A 21504-nucleotide genomic window follows, 5' to 3' on the forward strand; every position below is an offset into this window, starting at 1 on the left:
AACTATTAATCAAATTCAATCCCTGAGGCAAATTTTGGAGAAAACAAGAGAGTACAATATTGTCACCTGCTGATCTTTTTGTCGACTTTAAAGCTACGTATGACATCATTAATCGGCAGAAACTATACGAAGTAATAGAGGAATTCGAAATACCGACTAAGTTAATTAATTTAACAAAAGCTACACTTAAAAGGGTAAAATGTAGAGTTAAACTCGGTAATGATTTATCTGAAGTTGTATATACTGACAGAGGTTTACGGGAGGGCTCTGTGCTATTTACTTTTTAACCTAGCCGTTGAGAAGGCAATCAGAGCTTCTGGTGTTATGAATAGAGGTATCTTTTACCATAAGCCAATATAAATCTTGGCATTCGCCGACGACATTGCCTTAGTGGGTAGCTCCAGAAAGTATGTCGCAGAAGCATTCAATCTATTAGAAGCTAAGACAAGAAAATTAGGCCTAACCATAGATGTAGATAAAACAATTTTTTTAGAAATTGCGCATAAATTAACTAATCCGTCGCCATTGGCTGTGAACGTCTATACGTTTGAAAATATGGCACAATTCAAATATATCTTGGAACTATTGTCACTAATAATAATGATTTACTGTAAAAGCCCTTATTTTCACGAAAATGAATATGTCGGTGATTTCGCGAGTTGAAAATTTCGCGAATTTTATATGAACAGAACCGAAAGTTGAAAAATTTCAAAAGTACCTAAGTAAAATTGAGAAAGTTTAAAAATTCCAAAAGTACATCTTTTGCATAAAGCATTTTAAGAAATTTCTTGTATCTTATTACGACAAGCAGAACGAGCTTCTCGGGCTAGTTCCAGAACAACCTGATGTAGCATTGTTTGACGTTTGTAAGGCACACCAAGAATCCTCTTTTTCTGACTGAACTAAAGAAGAGGAATATTATTCCAGTTTTTGTGCTCGCTTCCTGCACAGGAGAGCTTCAACCTTTGGACTTAACTGTAAATGGCGAGTTCAAGCGTTTGCTCAAGAATGAGTTTATTGAGTGGTATTCTAATGAACTTCGATTTCTAGAGGAAAAAGAATCTGTGGACTTGCGAATATTACGACTAAAACCGATTCTTGCTTCTTGGCTTGTGTGCGTATTTAACGGTATTGAAGCCAAACATGAGATCATTTTGAATGACTTCAAAGAAGCTGGTATAAATAGTATTCTAAGTGAATGAACTGCCTTCTATTAATTTTATTGTTTTATATTCGAGGAATATAGTTGTATATTATTCAAAAAATAGTTATAAGAAAGAAAGTTGTCAAGAAAAAGCTTGTAACTGTGCAATAAATCATTAAATTTTGGGTAACGGAAAAATTTCTGATTTTGTATTATTATTTGAGGCGGAAAAAAAAAAGTATTTCACGAGGCTTAAATTTTCGACGAGCTCACGAATTACGACGAGCTCGCGAAAATTAAAGCCTCGCGAAAATAAGAGCCTTTACAGTATCTAGAGAAATTAATAACAGGCTCCTCACTGCAAATAGGTGCTACCATGGTCTTAAAAATCAATTCAAATCTTGATCTATCTGCCGTACTACTAAAATTAATGTATATAAAACCTGTTACGTCCCCCACGATACTATATGGCTGCGAGTGCTGGACAATGACTAAAATAATTGAAAGTAAACTACTGATTCGTAAAAATATTCAGAAAAATATTTGGCGCTGTTTGTGAAAATGGTGTATGGAGATCAATGTATAATCATGAAATCTACCAAACATTTAAACAGCCTGATATTGTAAAGGTCATAAAAAGCCACAGGATTCGATGGTTGGGTCATTTATACAAAATTGAAGACACAAACCCAGTAAAACAACTCACATTTACCAAATCTATGAAAGCTAGAAAGCAAAGAAGACCACCAATTAGGTGGCTTGATGCTATTGAGGATGACATTAATACATACATAGGGGAGACTCAAGAAGTATTGCCATGAATAGGTCCACATGGCTTAGACTGACTGAGACGGCCTTGACCAACAGTAGGCTGTAGTGCCTCAGAATGAGAAGAAGAATTGCGAATTACGTTATAAACGCTTTCCAATCCACTTATTCCTCTGTTTTTAGTCTGTAGTTAAGCAATATTGAAAAAGATCTCAGAAAATACCATTTCATTTCCCACGCCAATGGTAGGTATCAAAAAGCTCCAGTCGCACCTGCAAATATAAGGCTATTTTTTACTGAAATTATTAAAAGTTTATTTATGAAGAATAAAACTAATGAAGAACTAATGAATTTTATGAAAAAATATATTATATTAATCAATCAAAAAAGACTTATAAGCACTATAGTGTAATCCTTTGCTTCTCCATGGGATTACAACCATTGGGATCGAGTACGCCTTTATGTTCCTCTCTTTTATTGATCATAGTTCTTGCTTAAGACATTACTTTCAAAGTTTGAGCTGAAAGAACAAAACTATTGTATAATGCTAATTTAATAAGTAAATTATAAATTGGTAATTATGAGAGTAATTTTTGTTTTCTTTCTAAAATCCTTTTATGTGAGATAACGAGGTTTCAAATCGTAAGTAGCTGGAATACGCTTTGTTTAATTTCCAATATTTTTAATGCGATTACCCATCAAATTAAAAGTTGTAAGTGGAAGCGACACATTACAATGTTATATCAAAATTAGGTCAAGAAGCAACTTTACTTTCGAGTTTTATTCAAAACCTGTTACAAACTAAGTTCCTTTTTTTTTTTTTTTTGTTTTCCATAATAATTATAGTTTACTTAGAATATCAGTAACGGCGCATTTACTGTCCAAAACTCTAAATTTGCATTAATTAATTTTTTTTTTTTTTTTTTTTTTTTAAATTTCCTACAAATGCTTATTTCACTATAAAAAACGCTTGCCATTCTTAATGCTATTTCTTATAAGGAAAATATTTCTGCTTCTGCTGTCTCTCAGTATGATTGTATTTTACCTCCATCTGATCTTCCTCATCCTTCAGAAAAAAATGCTGTTAATTTTATTCAGTTTAGCAATAAAATCGTAGATGATTCGCCTGCAACTTGCTATACTGATGGCAGCAAAATTGATGGCAAGGTTGGTCTCGCATTTGTTGTCTTCAAAAATGGTCTTGAATTTGAGCACTTTCAATTTAGAATTAGAGATGAATGTACCGTTGTTATAGCTGAACTTTTGTGCATAAACTTCGCCATCAAATGAGTCTCTGAACAAAATAGTGCTGTTTCAGACTATCTCATTTGTACTGATTCCCTTTCATCCTTGGAGATCTTAAAATGTATTTCTTCTTCTAATAATATCATTATCGAGATTCAAAAAGAACTGAAAAACCTAAAAGATCAAAATATTTCGGTTGCATTTTCATTTGCTCGTGGTCATACAGGTGTTGTTGGGAACGATTTTCTTGCTAAGCGGGAAATTGATATTTTTGTCAATATCCCTAATTCCTTTTATAAGAAGGTCATGTATGAAAGTATTGTGGAGTCGTGGAACCACGAATTCATTAATTCAAATAAAGGTAACTTAACAAAGAGATTTTTCCCTTCTATCAAGATGAGATTTTCATGTCATCACTTCTTCACAGACTATAAATTAACCCAATTTCTTACTGGCCATGGAAATTTCAAAAGTTATTTGAATAGATTTAAGTTGAGCTCCGAGTCTGTCTGTGATTGTAGCCTCGGTGGAGAGAAGAATGTTGAGCATGTGCTTCTTCTATGTCCTAAATATAAGAACGAAAGAAAAGTTTTTAAACTGGAACTGAAAAACTTTAATATTAACTGGCCTCCAGGATTTTACTAATTTATTTCCGAGAGAAGTGCTCTTAACACTTTTTGTCAATTTATTGTGAAACTTTGAAATCATCCTTAATTTTTTTTCAGTTTTTTCTTCTGTTTATTTTGTATTGTGTTTCATACTTAGTCCTGGGACACCAGCGGCCGAGCGGTAAAGTCGCTGAACACTGGTAGTTCGGTTCGAGGTTCGAATCCCGAGAACGGGATGGCTGCATGGGCGTTTTCGTGGTTTTCCCCATGTGTAACGTGTATACTAGCCAGTTTCCCTTAGAAAGCCCTCCACGAAGGCATTCCTCCCCTTAGGCAGATAGCCCTCGAGGCTTTGCCATAATCACACACACATATACTTAGTCCTGTAAGCCCCATGTGATACTATGTGGTACATGAGAAACTTATTGTGTTTCTTTAATTTAAAAAAAAAAAAAAAAATACCTAAAATTAAATACCTTTTAGAAATGCTTCTTTTATGCACAAACAGATGTACAAATTTTAAATCGTAATTTATTAATACGTCATTTAAATAATTAATACGAGTAACTTCTTCGTTTCCTGAACACAGTTGAAAATAGGAGAAAAATCAAAACTACTTATGTTTGCACTTGTCTACAAACTTCTTACAAATAAATAATTTTAAACTGTTAAACAAATAATTTAAAAATAAATTTAAGTTTTAAATAAAATATTTCATGTAAATACAACTGACACTAGCTGACCCTTATATACAAGGCAGGAATTAAAACTGGGAGCAAATATTCAGTGATTACCTACGAAAAGATTTCACGCTTTCTTACTAAATAAATGTATTTATACTAAATAAAATACAATTTTATCTGCTACGGATAAATCATTTTTAACTTTTGTGTATAACAAACCAGTATTAATTTTTGATACATTTCTACTCACTATAAACATAAGTACAGCAGAACAGTAACGCCCTCTTTCGTTCAGTAGAAATTTCCTGGAGGGAACCAGAAGTGCAAAAGAATGTTTTCAAACTGATAAGGCCTTGAGGAAAATTGGCCTTGGACGGAGGTAAATTTCGTGGTGGGGCATACATTAAGCGTGGTACATTGCATTTCATTCGGCCCCGGCGGCTCTTTATGGTCTTTGTGTGGTGCGATTTCCTGGTGTAGCTGGGACAATACCTACATTGCCAGTGGTTAAACAGTGCCACTGTTGCCATGTTCACATTTTTATAAATTTTGTGATTTTGCTCTTGAATTTTAAGTAGAGAAAATACGAAGAAAGGGATATTTAGTTAAGAAAGTTTAAAAAAAAAAAAAAAAAGTTGAATCAATCATCTTACGATAAGTACTAAAATACTAAAGGCTGATGTGATAAACCGAGAAAAGATTGAAAACTAATTAATGGCAACACTTAATATGCTATCGTAGATTCTGTACATATGCTGTAAAAACCTTTTTGATTTTGCTATCACAACTGACTGCATATTGAAAAAATTTCATTCATTTGTGACGGCTCCTCCATGATGGTGAAACTTTGTACGCAAACTGCATTATTCACATAATGCTATAATAATGTTAATATTTAATAACAGTTTTTAGCTATGATAATATTGAACCTCGGTAGTAGAAAATAAATGTATCCAAACAATAAATAGAGACACACAGCATATTTATTCCATTCTTTCTGTCTGAATATAAACAGTACAAATAACTTTAATAAATAGTCTTTAATAAAAATAAAATAGTCTTTAATAAAATTATTAATATTTAATAATAGTCTTTAATAAAAGACTTTAATGCATAACCTTTTCTTACCGTTCGAAATTCGCTTTATTGAAATTCTATCTTAGCTTTCAAATGTACATTGCTGAAAATAAATGATTTCTTCTTACAGTATTGCTTACAGAATGAGTACATTTATAGTTTAAATTGAAAATATAATAATATTTCTGATAATGAACAAAGCAGAAAGATATGACAAGTTTTTTATTTGTTCAGATAATTCAGAATCTCTGGAATATCACAAAAGTATTTCAAAGAATCCGGATTCTTGATGTTGTTTACTTCAGGGATCTGGTTGGTTGCCACAATTTTCCGGACAAGATTTTCCATTCTTTTATTGTTCAAATTATACTGAAAACAGTATATTTAAAATTAGTATATTTTATTCTATTTAAAGTTACGTAATTTTAAATAATGCAGATTGTGAAACAAATAATTAAAATAGAAAAATCAAGGAAATATTTAACCTCTAATTATCAGATACAAATATGTGATTAATTAAAATATAGTTAATAATAAATCTCTATTAGCAGTATCTGCTCTTTTAGTTCAGTCCTGTGTTAAAGTCCTGTGTAGTAATTCATCAAGAGTCATGAATCTCTGATGTTTTTGCACTTAACGTAAAATACATGTCAGCAGTAGAATATAAAAACATAGTTTCTTAAATGGTCAGAATAGAAGAAATAGGAATTGCTGAATCTATTAGAACAGAAAACAATTTAATATATATCACGATGTATAGAAAATACCACTAAAAGGAGTTCAGATTTTCACGGGCAGAATCAAAAGCAGAGCAACAAATTTTAAGCAATGTCTCCAGAACAAGAGATATTACTATTCCAAATTCTTGTGCTACAGATGTGGCACCGGTCCGTCTTTTAACCTGACATGATTGCCACGGTTAAAAGACGGACCACCATTCTGTTTCTCTTGGTGACTCTGGATAAACCATAGATAAATATTTAAGTACATGCTATGCATTCAATGGTTTTGATTCTGTAACCTTGGATATTGGGAGCTAGACGGCTAATGGTTTAAAAGCCAAAAGACAAGAATTTTTAAATAATTAATAAATAATTTCTATCCTTGATTATTAACTCGAAATTCGGTATACGTCTGATATCATTACAGATTAGTATTTAAAAGGGTTCGCCATGACAAGGATCCGAAGCCGAGAAATATTATTATTGATCGCGAAGTATTACTGAAGATTACTAATCTGACTTTGTTATATAACAGAAACGAGGCACTGGGCAAGTTTCTAAGACAAAAGACGCTATATTATACTGAGAATTTGTAATTCTAATCAATAACCTATTTTTATAATTAAGAACGTTATTCTCCAGTATCTAATATGAATTCTGCAGTTATAATTTTAATTAATTTTAATTATTTTTAATATTATTTTCAATTTTCAATTTTGTAATATAAGAATGCGTAGGTATTCATTTGTAATAACGTTTTGAAATACAAATATTTAAAATGCTATAAAAGCTAATATGCGCCATATCTTTTTTAAGAAATTTACCTTTAAAATATTATTCAAGCTTGGGGGGGGGACCCTATAAATATTAGTTCCTAGGAAGTTTTAAAATTTGGTGTCTTTTTTCAATCAAATTCTAAAATTTCAATTTAAACTTGCTTTTGGTTCAAAATATCATGCATGAGAAATAGTTTTAATTTCTAACGTATTCCGAACAAAATGCGGTAATTTAATTAAGCATTCTCGAATTTCTTCTTCATTAGCCGGCGAAAGAAAATATTCCATAATATTTTCTTCGCAATTCAATAATATTTCTTCGCCACATAAAGCAATTCTTTCAATCAAAGATTAACTTATTCACTTTTGGAGACTCCTGCTTCCTTTTCTTCTTAGTAGGTAGTTATTAAATTAAAAGCACTCCTACCTAGAAGAGGCTTTCGAAAACACATAGTGATAAATTCAAAGCAACGCAAAAATAATGGTATAATTGACTCCATACTTTATGAAAAGATGCTCAGTTGAGTTATGCAGTCATAAGCATTATAATAGATCAAGAGATGCTTTTCAAATGCTTATGTTCCTGCTTTAGGTTTGCTAAATCTGGGGGGGGGGAGTAATTCCATACGAATTAAGTGATTCTCAATGAAATACGTTAACTAGCTCTTGTTTCGCATAGCACCACACCTTCATTCGGATAAATAGTTTTACAGGCACATGACCTTCTATTAATATTTAATTGTAGTAATACTTGATGAGCACGTTGATCCCTGAATACGAGTATACTTTCGCTCTCAAAGTACTTGTCACCATTCCTGCTTTGTGTGGACAAGTGTTATCATCTAAACTAATATTGCACCCATTGTACAACCGACAATTTCACGCAGGCATTAGACACCTGAATGTCATACGTCGTCAATATATCTTTTCTGAACACGTGCATTTTATTGATTTATTAAAAGAAAATTCAAATCGTGCTATGATACTACTAAGGTAAAGACGTAGTCTTCAATAATGTGATGAACTAATAATCTTGTTTCTTAATTCTTCTTGAATTCTTTCGCGTTTATTGCTTGAATATAGAGCAAATCTTGACTTACCTATGAATACTACAATGGATCCTTGAACTGGTCAAGCTGTAACAACCCTCACTTAATCTGGCTGCTCTAACTTTAACGACCTCCTCTTTATATATATATATATATATAAATTATGAGTGATTGAGCACTGAAGTCTTAATACCTAGTTTTTGTGTCAATAATATTGGTAGATGTCGATTTTTCTATCCTTGCATTGGCCACTGTTAAGAAAATTGATGCGGTCTCTCTGCCATGGCGTTTAGTCAGTAATGCGATGTGCTAATCATCAAAGCATCCTGCAGCCCAAAAATGTCCTGAAACAGATTTCCGGGTAATTGTCCCAGGCTCCTAGTAGGCCAACTGTTTTGTCGATGGCAAAACGAAAAGAAAACAAAGGCACCTATAATTATTTAAATAATTATGAAATAACAGAATGGTCCTCCCATATGAAATTCTCAGTTTTCTAACTGGACCTTTCTTCAGCATCCAGGTTATACACAGTCACCGATAATCTTCCATATGTATTCCTTCTGTCCTACTAAGGCTAAGCCTATCCACAAACAAGATTACCAATCTTCGATAACTTTCATTGAGCTTGAAAATTCAAAGGATTTAACAAGTCGTTTACACCTCAAGCTTAAATTGCTTATTTTCGAAAAGTGTTTTTGGACTTATCATTTAATCTCAACGGAAGACAATAGAAACTTCTGTCCAATAAAATGCACTTCCAAATTCAGAACTTGCATTGCGTACATAATTTAGAAAGGTCTGTAAACTGTGGATATTCAGAAATATTTCATGATGAAATGTAATGGAATTTATTTCCTAACTTATTTCTTTAATTCTTACTTTTTGCTATGTAATTTATCGCTTTTTTAAATTACATTTCATTACTGCACAATGAAGGCATTCGTGAAGAACAAAACAATAATATGGGTAAATAATTTTTTCCCATGTGGATTTGCTTAATATATATATATATATATATATATAAGATTTGTTTTGAAATATGAAACCCTTAAATGTAAAGTCTAAATTTTTTATCAATAAAAAAACGTTAGTTGTGAAAAGATATCTCACCTCCATAAATAAATATTAGCACTGTAGAGAGTTGACACAAGTCAGAAGGTAGCGTGTTTAATTTATTTAAGATTCTAATTCTAGGCTATATGCAGATAATTTATAAGATAATGTTCTCATGAGAAAGACAAGAAAAATTATAAAACAAAAACAAAAAGCATATGATGCACAAAGTCCGTTAAAGTTCTCAAGGAGAATTTGTTTCTTTAGATGGAAGGTGAAGTTCCCATGCAAGAGAAACAGCCTTGTTATTGCCTCTCCTGGCCGGAGCTGGCTGTTCCGAGCAATCTGCTTTGAAGTTACGTAGCAGCAAATCCGGCTACCAGCTATTGGATCTAGCCGCAGAGAGATATGAATGCTCTTGGCACAGCGAACCAAAATTACTTTTGAGAGCTGAAACACACGAGAGAAAGTCCCTCTCTTTCCACTGCGAAACTAACTCATTAACTAACTATTGGAGCTGCGTTCTCTGTTTTGTTCAAGTTGTCCTGGGGTTTTGCGCCATAACCTCTCACTCACTCATTCACTCAAGTTGTCTTGGGCATGTTGGGATGATTTTCTGAATTCTTATTTGCCTGAAGTTTTCGGAGTGCCTCTCGATTGGCGAGAGTACCCTCATTAGTTGCGGATGTAATGATGGCAGGCCTGTGAAATCTCCGTGAGAATTTTCCTTTCCGACTCGGCACTCGAACCGGGTGGTCTATGAGAATGCATAACAAAATAAATATAATCAGATGTGTGGTAGTTTTACATTAAGGAATCTGAGACTCCAGCTTTCTAGGGAACGGAAGAATGTTTCTTTTTTGAACCAATATGAAGGAAACAAAGACTTGAGAACGGTACGTGATTGTAGGTAACGTTCAGTTTTCAAGAGAATTCCTAAATGATGTTTAGGAAATAACCTTTTTCCGAGAACTTCGAGGTGCTCGTCAGAAAACTGAAGACGTCACAGCAGAAAAGCAAAGCGGGAAGAACAGCAACGCAGATATTTTTTATGCGCATGCGTATCAAGTAACACACGATCCATTGTTTTTCGACGGGTCGGACCATTTCGTCACGGACACGAAAGTACTTAGAATAAACGCAGAAACTGACGTCAAGAAACTTACATTAACCGTCAAGAAACTTACATCAATACGTGAGTATTGACTCCAAACCAGAAAGAAACTTACATTAACCCTCACGTATCGACTCCAAACCAGAAAGGCTTTTTAAATGCTTTAATTTGATCCAAACAACAAATTTTATCTGAGTTACTTTGATTTGAGTGTTACAAAGATGAAATTTATGAAGGGCTATATAGATTACAAGGATTTTATGTTGAATGTCAAAAAAGAATAATTTTGTTTTCTTCAACATTAGATTTTGTACGAACTTAACACTTTATATAGCACTCTGTGCAAAAGATTTTATTTCTTTAAAATAATACATACTTATCGATACTTACAGGGATGTCTGGGGCCTCCAAAATGACCTCTGGCACACAGTCTTCCCACAGTTCTCTTTCAATAGTCTCGGCTATCTTTGCTTTGAGTTCGGGTGTAAACTCATAACCCTCTTTCAGTTTGACGAAAAGAACAGCCCTGCATTCACCATCATTTCTACTCTGATTCACGCATATGTAGTCCATGATCTCTTTCATCTCATTGACTATAAATACATAATTTAACAAAAGATTAATGTACACCACGTCCATCCATGATTTCTTTCATCTCATTGACTATAAATACATAATTTAACAAAATGTTGATGTACACCATGCCCACAAAAGTCCTTACCCGGCCTTTACTTTCGCAATGTTTAGTCATAGACGTATATTTCTAGTTACTAAAATGTTTTAAATAACTCACTAATTCCTATTTTGGCACTTTTTAGCTTAACGAAATTTATTTTATAAAGATTACGAATTCTAGCTTTTTTACACGTTCTTGCGGTCCCTGTGCATATACACCAATTTAGAAAAGCCTTTGCTTTCGTTGCTCGTTATAAAAAATAAAATGCTAAACTTTTGACTCCCGTACGACAGAAATTGATTGAGATATATGGTATTCAAGACGAGAATCACATTCAGGGCCCTTACACAGATTAATGAGCTAAATGTTTGCATTTGTACGTAACTAAAGATAAAATATCGTTTAAAAGAAGTTTTCTGATACAATGTGATTATGTGACAAGAATTTATATGAGTTTATTGTAAAAACCATTGATCAACATAATTTTTCTTTTCGGAATAGAGCTGTTATTCGTAGAATGTTAGAGTATTCGTTTTCAGAATTGGATTGGCATCAGGCAACACTGCAACGTAGCCAACTAGTAATATTATTTATATTAATTAAAAAATGAAAATTTTTTGTAATTCAGTGAATTTTTTAGGATTACCCGATTACGATTCTAAGGTGATAAAATTTTTGAGAATACTGGTAACGTATTTTTAGACTTTGAGAAATTTAAAATTACTTGTGTGATAATTCTTTCAGCTTAACCAATGCAACAAAAGTATAAATTAAAGACAGCAGTAAATCACAAAACAGAATCATTGACTAATATTTAAGGAAAAAAAAATTCAGTCTCGAATTATTCTAATTTTTTTATTAACCGACACCTCAATACAAATTCAAAATGACATCAAATATAGAAATTTTGACATTAAGTATCTCGTTAAATTTTCGTTGTACGGAAGTCAAATTTTTTGTATTTAATGATTTAAGAGTACACGATTTCCTCAAATAAAAGTATAAGGACCACAGAAACATGTAAAACGTCGGATTTCGTATTTTATACAAAATTACATTATTTTTAATTTACAAATGGGGAAACATGAATATTTGAAACATTTCAAACATTTTTGCAGTTTTGAAAGAATATGTATACGACCAACTATTGCGAAAATAAATGCCAGTGTAATAAATGTCATTGCCAAAATAAATGGCTTTTGTGGACAAGGCGTGTAAAGTTTATTGCACAAACACATAAATTATTCCTTAATGAAATTAATTTAAACAATTTTGTTGATTTTACTAATAATCTTTTAAAAGCAAGAGAACAAACATTAAAGAGAAAAATTAGATATTATTAAAAAAAAAAAAAAAAGAAAATTCGGACTCTGTTCTCCTTCCCTTGTACTTCACATTCTTACCACGACTCCAACAGTATTTTTTTCATTGGGCTCCAAATAAAAATATGAAACATTATTGTACGCGACTTTAGCTTTACATAATATAATTATGCAGGGTGTTTAAACATAGCGGTTATAAACTTTCAGGAGAGATAAAGTATATCTAAAATCACATAGAAAGGCGTGGTTGGAAACGCTTTCCTGGCGCGGTAGTGACAACACCAAACACAAGAAAGGAAGGATACGAACAGAGTGAGAAGCTACAACGGGTCGACGTACACATGCAATGCTCCCATGTTTAAGCATGGATCTGCAGAGCAAAACTGGCATCATGTCACATTTCCTAACAGGACATGGATCGTACAAAGCCCATCTGCATAGGTTTGGTCTATACAACACAGGCATCTGCGATTGTGGGAAAGTGGGCCCAGAAGGACCTTTTCCAGTTTCTGCAGGGTCTTGGCTTGGCCTCTTTTTTAACATTTCGCTGTAGAGAGTTCCCCTCACTAAGGGGGTATTAGCATCAGGTTTTTCAGAAAGGAGTGGAAACACATCAGTATTAAGGGTTGATCCTGCGTTTTTCCGGGGGCGGGCTGGTTTCCTATCGAATTTTTTCTTGTATACTTCACATCCACGATAACTGGCTACGTGATTTTTTCCACAGAACAAACAGGTGGGAGTACCATCTTGATTCCTGGGGCAGGTATTACTGCGATGGTTATCGCCGCACTTACAACATCTTGTTTCATTAGAACATAAGTGCTGGGAGTGCCCCCACTCCTGGCATCGGAAGCACTGCAGCGGTCGTTTCTTCGGGCTGTATTTTTCTATCCTTATATTCATGCTGAACATACAGTTCAGCTGATATATTGCATGTCCTGCGTCGTTCCGTTTTAGTTCGATGAGCCATATCGGCAGCCTTTCTGAGTTAAATTTTTTTCTTCGGCAGAATTGCTTCACCTTCAGTACTGGGAACTTCCTTCGGGCGATATCATTAAATATTGACTCTTCAGTGATTTTGGTCGGCAGATTTTTCAAGATGACTTTCAACGGTTTTTCATTATCCGTCAGGTACGTGTGGAACGGGATTTCATTAGTCTTCAGGAATTTCAAAGCGTTTTTGTAGTCCATCATATTCTTTGTATTCACGTAAATAAGTTTTACTTTCATAGTCTCTTCAACATCCGCAGTACAAATTTCTCTTAGATCGCGTTCGACTATAAGCCAGTCAACCAGTTCCTGCTTGAAGACAATAGGGGGTGGCCTTTCTTCCGTGCATTCTTTTTCCGGTTCCTTCGAAGTCTCATTCAGTACATCAAATCTATTGTCAGTAGATATTTCCATCTGATCAGTATTGGAGGGTTGCCTTGCCGTTTTCTTGGGTGACGTCCATGGGTTTTTCCTTCGATTTATCACTGTCCGTCTGGGAAGCTTTTTCCGCGGGGCTATTCGCAACTGCTGCAGGAGTGCTATCATCAAATATTTGCAGTATCCGCGCCATTTCAGAGTTTCTCCGCAACATTTCTATCATTCTCGCTTCTTTTATACGTTCATTAAACCCTTCATCATTGAAGTCAACCGAGGTAACTATCTTCTTTTTCTTGCTCGCCCTCCTAGGTGTCTTGACAAAATCTTCACGCCGTAGTCGGAACTGCGCAGATTTAGAAGAAACCATCGATCGGTCATATTCCATATCATCATCAGAGGAGTCGCCATGTGTCCTAAAAGAGGACATTTTGTTGTACCCAAAGGTACCTGCTAAATCTCAGGGAAAGATTACAGTAAAAAACCTAAGCGAAGATAACTTAACCGTCCGCCTACGGGACTGGGACGGTTTACAGCACGAGAAATGATCCCCCTCCCTTCCCCCAGATAATTAATAATTTGGTGTATCTTCGTAATTCATGAAAGATTAAATTTATGCTTATTCTATTATTTAACTCCATAACTTCTTTAATAAGTTAAAATTTTCAAAGTATGCAGAAATTTCAGGCGCTTCAAAGAATTTTTCATTCATTAAATGATTTATTTTACTTTGCACACAATGAAATCAATGCATGATATAGTATTATAATTTTTTAACTTTGGTTAATGTCCTAAAGCTATTGTGATTTCCGCAAAAGCTTTTTATATGAAATGCATCCCGTTAATTTAACCTCAAACTAGTTACACCAGATTTTTTTCTGCCTTGAAAATAAATACTAATGGTATTTTGAACCCAAAATACTGCTATTTTAAATATTATTGATTGTTAATGTGTTAAAATGTACTTCACAGTCATGAGTTTTAGACAGATTATATTTCATTTTAATATTCATTATACTTATTTAACTAAAATTAATTTTATAATACATGACAAATATGTAATTAATTTAATCGAAAAATTTTACTTACTAGCAAAATACACATCTGTCGCTCCAAATCGTTCTCCATTTTGTATCAAAGCATCATCACTAAATAATAAATTCAAATAACGGAATTTAAAGTTTACTATTTTCGACACTGTAAAAAGGCAGCTGAGAAAAAAAGTGATTTTCAAAATAAAATAAACAAAATAATAATAATGATGAAGATCATGATAATCCTGATCTTTAACTCAGACCATGTTGCCCGCTGTTCTTTACCTCCCGCAGCCACAGAAAGATAATTACGATTAATTTTGCATTTGTATTATTATGAAATCTATTTTTATGAAATATTGATTTGCAATTTATATTCCTTCTAAAATATGTATGCGGAAAGTTTACTAATTTCTGAATTTATAGCATAGTGAAAATCGAATTTATTTTTAAGTGTGATATTCATCAGTTTATGCTTTATTGAGTTTAGATAACTTTTATTCTAATATAATCTAAAAAAATTCATGAGATGATTTTTAGATGAAACATTTTTTTTCGTCTAAAAAAAAAATCTTGATCTTGATATTGCGCTGGCTGTACTTATTCAAAATGAGGTGTAGTTCAATCATTTCAGAACTAAGAAAGAAATGCTGCTTAAAGTTGTGATTCGGGGCCTCACTGATAACTTGTGTGTGGAACGTAGTAAGAAGTAGAAAGAAGGACATTACATGATCTTCGAGTGATTTTTCGCAAATATGGTAGCGATAGAAACAATACGATCTGTCTTCGGTGCCAGAGTTATGGACATGGGCAGATGTTCTGCAACAATTCATTTAGATGTCTGAAGTATGGGCAGAACCATCTGGCTTACACTTGTAAACTACCGAAAGATGAAAAGCCGACTTGTAACTGCAAGTTGGATCATATTGGCTAGCAGAAGTCCTGAGAATTTCTCCCTAAAATTTACAACAGAGCTGATCCTAAGAAGTGGATCCCGATGCCGAAGTTACCCAATGTCCGTAGAAAGAACGGACCTTAGAAGTTAAATTTACCTCAGATTTCTTTCCTCCGGCGTCTGGAAAATCTGATTGTTAAAGATCGCACTCAATCAATTGAATTCCTACTCTGATGTATTGAATCAAACTGCTCTGGATTTCAGAGTGGATGAAAGTTTCCAGCTGTCTTCAAATTTATTGAATTTGTCGAAAAATGCAAGAAGATACAATCCCCTAAGAAAATGTTTTACTTGCTCTTGGAAGTGTCGTCGTTGATAGATAACTTCTAAAAATTATTTTTCTAATACTTATGTGCTTCACTAGATGGCGCCATCTTATGGACTCTTATTTCCGGCATTTCCCAATGCGTAACTCAAACTAGTCAAATTTGAACTTTTCTCTACCGCCTGTGATATTTTTGGCTGCTGCTTCTATTGCAAAGCTTTTTTCTCTGGGATTACTTCATTGGGAATTTCTAATGTCATGTCCTTTCATGGCTTTATTTGTCAATAAGCCGGACACAACGCGTAACACTAGCGCTATCCTTAATAATTAATATTTTTTCCCTTTTCTTGCAAAATCAAAAAATTTTATCAACAGAATAAAGAATATTTTAATTAAATTTTAAATTTCTCCAACAAATATTTATCAGAACATACACAAACAGTAATAATAATAACATAAATGAATTATAAAGGTAATTGTGAGCATTTTATACCAACAAAAAAATATTTAACACATTTATGCAGTTCAAATTTCAATATAATTTAGATTCTGAATTCCTTTTAAAATTATCTGCTAAAATTATAAAGTATGCAATAATTAATTAGAATTTTGATATTTAATTTTTTTATTAAATAAAAATGCTTTTAAAACAGCATTTTGAGTCATTATGCTTATTACTACCCAATGTTGTACTAAGAATTTTGAAAAGAAATTCATAACCACACTGTTATATATGTAACTGTATCTATTATTATCTTTAACCATAACTGTAATATAGAATAGTAGATGAGTAATGTACCCGTCGTTGATTAAAAAAGAAAATCTTTTTTGAACAACCATGCAGCCTCGGTAAAGATGTTCTAAACAAAAACATCATGGGAAGTTGTTTACTGTGAAATCGAAACTTATATCGCTGGTAAGTGAGTTCTTTATTTTTATTGGAAGTGGCTAAAAATACGTATATATAAACTATTTAAAGTCCTAAATTAAATATGGATGGATTAAAGCCACCAAGTAATCTAAGTTTCGAAGGAAATTTAAGCGAAAATTGGAAGAAATGGAAACAAAAATTCCAAATTTATATGTTAGCGTCTGGTGGTATTACTAAATCACCTGAAATTAAAGTAGTTATTTTATTGCATATTATTGGTGAAGAAGCACTTGAAAAATTTAATACTTTAAGTGAAGAAGATAAGAAGGATGTTGAGAAAGTAATTGAAGCTTTCGAAAATTTTTGCATACCGAAAGCAAACGAAAGTGTTGATAGACATATATTTTTCTGTCGAACACAACATGTAGGTGAATCGTTTGATGATTTCTTAACCGATTTAAAGAAATTAAGTAGCAACTGTGGATTTGCAGAATTAAAAGATAATTTAATAAGGGATAGAATAGTAAGTGGAATTCTAAATAAAAATCTCAAAGATAGATTATTAAGTTAACATTGGAGAAATGTATTAAAATGTGTAAAGCTTCTGAATTAGCAGAACTTCAGCTGAAAACTTTAACTGAAGAAAATAAAATAGAAGCTATCAAACGTAATAAATTTCGACCTTCAGAGGAAAAAAGTCAGCCTTGTAAGAAAGACTTTCATGTAAAACAAAAGCAACAAAGTACTAAATCTTCTTCAAACTATCAAGGAAATAAGTACAATAATCCAAAACCATGTAGAAAATGTGGAACTTTTCATAAGTTATACAACTGTCCTGCTTATAATAAGATTTGCTTGTACTGTAAAAAGAAAAATCACTTTTCTAAAATGTGCACTTATAAAAATGTTAATGTTGTACAGAATAATTTAGAGCATGAGTTACATAATAATGGTAATGAATATATTTTAGGGTCACTAGAAGATATAAATCCATTTTCTAAAAATAAAACCGAATGGTTTGAAAAACTAAAAGTAAACATATCTAAATATTTATTTGTTAAGTTGGATACTGGAGCTCAGTGTAATGTGCTACCATTGCCTAAATTTAAACAATTAAATTTAAGAGAGAAATGTTTGACTAAATCAAAAGTCACTTTAAATAATTACAATGGTACTACAATTGATGTAGTTGGAAAATGTAAATTATTATGCGAGACATCGAAAGGAGACAAGGATGAAGTAGAATTTCAAGTTGTAGCATGTGATAAAACTGTTCCAGCTATTTTAGGTTTACCTACATTGCAAAAATTAAACCTAATACAAAGGATTTGTACAGTAAATCCTGATTCTAATGAAAGGTTACCAGAACTTTTAAAAGGATATCAAGATTTGTTTAAAGGAACTGGGAATTTAACTGGATATACATATCATATTAAATTAAAACCAGGAGCTGTTGGTAAAATAGAACCCTGTAGGAAAATTCCACTTAGCTTATTAAATCCATTAAAAAAGGATGGAAAAAGATGGTATTATAAAGAAAATTAACCAACCAACAGAATTCGTGAATTCATTAGTGGTAGTAAGGAAAAAGGATGGAAATTTAAGAGTGTGTTTAGATCCTCAGCACCTTAACCAAAATATACTGAGAGAACATTATCACATACCAACCTTTGAAGAAATTTCATCTCAAATGACAAATGCAAAGGTCTTTAGTATTTTAGATGCAAACAAAGCATTTTGGCAAATTAAACTCTCAGATTCAAGTTGTGAATTTACTATATTTGTCACTCCGTTTGGTAGATATTGTTCTTTGAGGTTGCCATATGGACTGAGTTCATCACCAGAAGTTTTCCACAGAAGTTTTTCTGAAATTTTTAGGGATTTAGAAGGAGTTCAAATATATATAGATGACATATTAGTTTGGGGTAAAGATAAAAAAGAACATGATTTAAGATTAAAGAAGTTGTTGGACAGAGCCAGAGAAAAGAATGTTAAATTTAATTTAAATAAATGTAAATTTGGGCTGAATGAAGTGAAATATATGGGACATATATTTTCTAAAGATGGTTTAAAACCAGATGAAGACAAAATTAAGGCTATTCTAGATATAAAACCACCAAAAAATGTGAAAGAATTAGAAACTTTCCTAGGAATGATTACATATGTTTCTAGATTTATACCTAATGTATCAGAATTGACATCATGTTTAAGAGATTTGTTGAAAAAAGTTATCTGGAACTGGAATGCAACACATGAAAAAGCATTTAGAAGACTAAAAGATGTCTTGGTAAATAAACCAGTTTTACAGTATTATGATATAAACATGCCAGTAGTTTTATCTGTAAATGCATCTGAAGAAGGACTAGGAGCAGTCTTACTGCAGAATAATTTACCAGTGGCATATGCATCTAAGGCATTAACAGATACACAGCAGAATTATGCTCAAATTGAAAAGGAAACTTTAGCTATTGTATTTGTGTGTGAGAAATTTCACCAGTATATATTTGGAAAAAATATTACTGTGGAAAGTGATCATAAACCACTGGAATCAATTTTTAAAAAGCCATTAAATAAATGCCCTGTAAGACTACAAAGAATGCGTATAAGATTACAGCCATATCAGTTTGAGGTAAAATATAAACCAGGAAAAGAACTTTTTATAGCGGATGCATTATCAAGATCATTCACTGATAAAGGATCTGATTTCTTTGAAGGAGAAATAGAAGCTCATGTTGGATTAGTTGTAGAATGTATACCAATGTCTAATGGTAAAATGGAAGTTTTTCAACTGGAAACAGGAAAAGATGAAGAACTACAAGTTTTAAGAAAATTAATTAAAACTGGATGGCCGGATGAAAAATGTATGGTTCCAGAACTGGCAAAACCATATTTTAACTTCAGAGAGGAACTATCAGAAGCAAATAGCTTAATATTTAAAAATTCCTGTGTTGTTGTACCAAGAAGTTTACGAAAAGATATGTTAAGCAGAATTCATTATGGTCATTTAGGAGTAGTAAAATGCAAGATCAAAGCAAGAGAAATATTATATTGGCCAGGAATGTCCAAAGAAATTGAAGATTTGGTACTGAATTGTCAAACATGTTTAAGTTTACAAAAAGCTAATACTAAAGAACCAATGATATCTAAAGAAATACCTAATGGTCCATGGGAAGTATTGGGAACAGACCTCTTTTACTTTCAAGGAAGGGATTATCTAATAGTTATAGATTATTTTAGCAAATATGTTGAAATTGGACATTTGGAAGATTTGTCAAGTGTAGCAGTGATAAAGCAATTGAAATCAATTTTTGCAAGACATGGTATTCCGAAAATAGTACATTCGGATAATGGTCCACAACATAATTGCAGGAAATATAAAGATTTTGCAAGAAGATGGAATTTTGAAACCAGAACTTCAAGTCCAAAATATCCGCAGTCTAATGGAATGGTTGAAAGACATATTCAAACTGTCAAGCGAATGTTAGAAAAAGCTGTAGTTGACAACAAGGATCCATATTTAGTTTTACTGGAATATCGTAACTCTCCTATTTCAGATGAAATTAAGTCACCTTCAGAATTGATGTTTGGAAGAAAAGTAAATGGATTGATGCCTATAAAAGAGAATTTTGTCCAAGCTAAATGATATGAAGACCATAAACAACATTTACTGAAGAGACAAACCTTACAAAAAAGTTATTATGATAGGAATGCAAGACCATTAAAACGACTGAAAACAGGAGATCATGTTTACATAAAAGAGAAAGGGGAAAAACTAAATGAAAGAGGGAAAATTATAGAAGAAGCAGAAAGACCACGTTCATATAGGATTATAAGAACAGATGGAAGAATTGTAGAAAGGAACAGAAGAGACCTTCTTAAAGGAACTAATCAGGAAGAGTTTGCAATACAAAACAACTATGAGAATGAAGTTATAGATGAACCCGAGATACATGAAAATAGTAGGAGCACTACAAATTTAGATGTGCCTGTAAGTCCTTCAAAATCTAACAGAAGTGTTGCGTCACCAAATAGTGAAAGAGGTATAGTATCATCAAATTTTTCAAATGGACATAACTACGTCACTCGATCTGGTAGGACTGTTAAGAAACCTTATTATTTAAAAGAATATGTTTAATTTTACTACTATTATTATTTTTTATAAAAAAGGGAGATGTTATATATCTAACTGTAACTGTATCTATTATTATCTTTAACCATAAATGTAATATAGAATAGTAGATGAGTAATGTAGAATAAACGATGTTTGTGTACATCTTGTAGTCATCACTGAGCACGTACGCAACACATATAAAATACAACACACACACTAATAGACAGAAAATGTCAACTGACTGCAATTAAGCTTTTGTTGCAAATTGATGTACAAATAATTATGATCCATCTTGATTATTAACTATTTAATATTTACCTCCTTAACTTATTGATTTTAATCTGTCTCTTATTTTGGGATGATTCGAAAAAAATAAGAATTCAGGTGATGCAGACGTTATCTCCCTGCAGCTATGTTTGGTGGCATGGCGCCATCTGTATTTGACAATTGGAGTTATTTGTGACAGAAACAAGCAGTTTTATAATGTACAGTAAAATTACCTTCTTCCAATTACTATAAGCCCTTTCGTTTCCGGATTAATCCAGCCTTCATCACCGACACAAAAAACTCCTGAAAAATTTCACAGTATATATAAGTTATTTACCAAATAATTCGTAACGTTTATTTCTGAATATATCATGTTTAAACAGCTTCCAGAAATTTCAT

The 21504-nt window shown here is 32.5% G+C and overlaps 1 protein-coding gene across 2 annotated transcripts in view; it reads right to left on the reverse strand.

Moving 5' to 3' along the window:
• Positions 1-5413: 5413 nt before the first annotated feature.
• Positions 5414-21504, reverse strand: part of LOC118187767 (acetoacetyl-CoA synthetase-like) — a 60216-nt gene continuing 44125 nt past the window's right edge. The window contains exons 15-18 of one of the 2 annotated variants that reach the window (XM_035358042.2): positions 21339-21408; positions 14692-14750; positions 10630-10832; positions 5414-5894 (exon numbers count right to left, since the gene is read on the reverse strand). In XM_035358042.2, coding sequence (XP_035213933.1) covers positions 5748-5894; positions 10630-10832; positions 14692-14750; positions 21339-21408 — 479 coding nt within the window. In that variant the 3' untranslated portion in view covers positions 5414-5747. Of the gene's footprint in view, positions 5895-10629; positions 10833-14691; positions 14751-21338; positions 21409-21504 lie in introns of those variants that run through there. The other variant, XM_035358043.2, reaches the window with a different exon arrangement.

Source organism: Stegodyphus dumicola, chromosome 7 (genome assembly GCF_044657685.1).
Source record: "Stegodyphus dumicola isolate Sdum_Otavi_A_Nest chromosome 7, ASM4465768v1".
NCBI classification, from domain to species: domain Eukaryota; kingdom Metazoa; phylum Arthropoda; class Arachnida; order Araneae; family Eresidae; genus Stegodyphus; species Stegodyphus dumicola.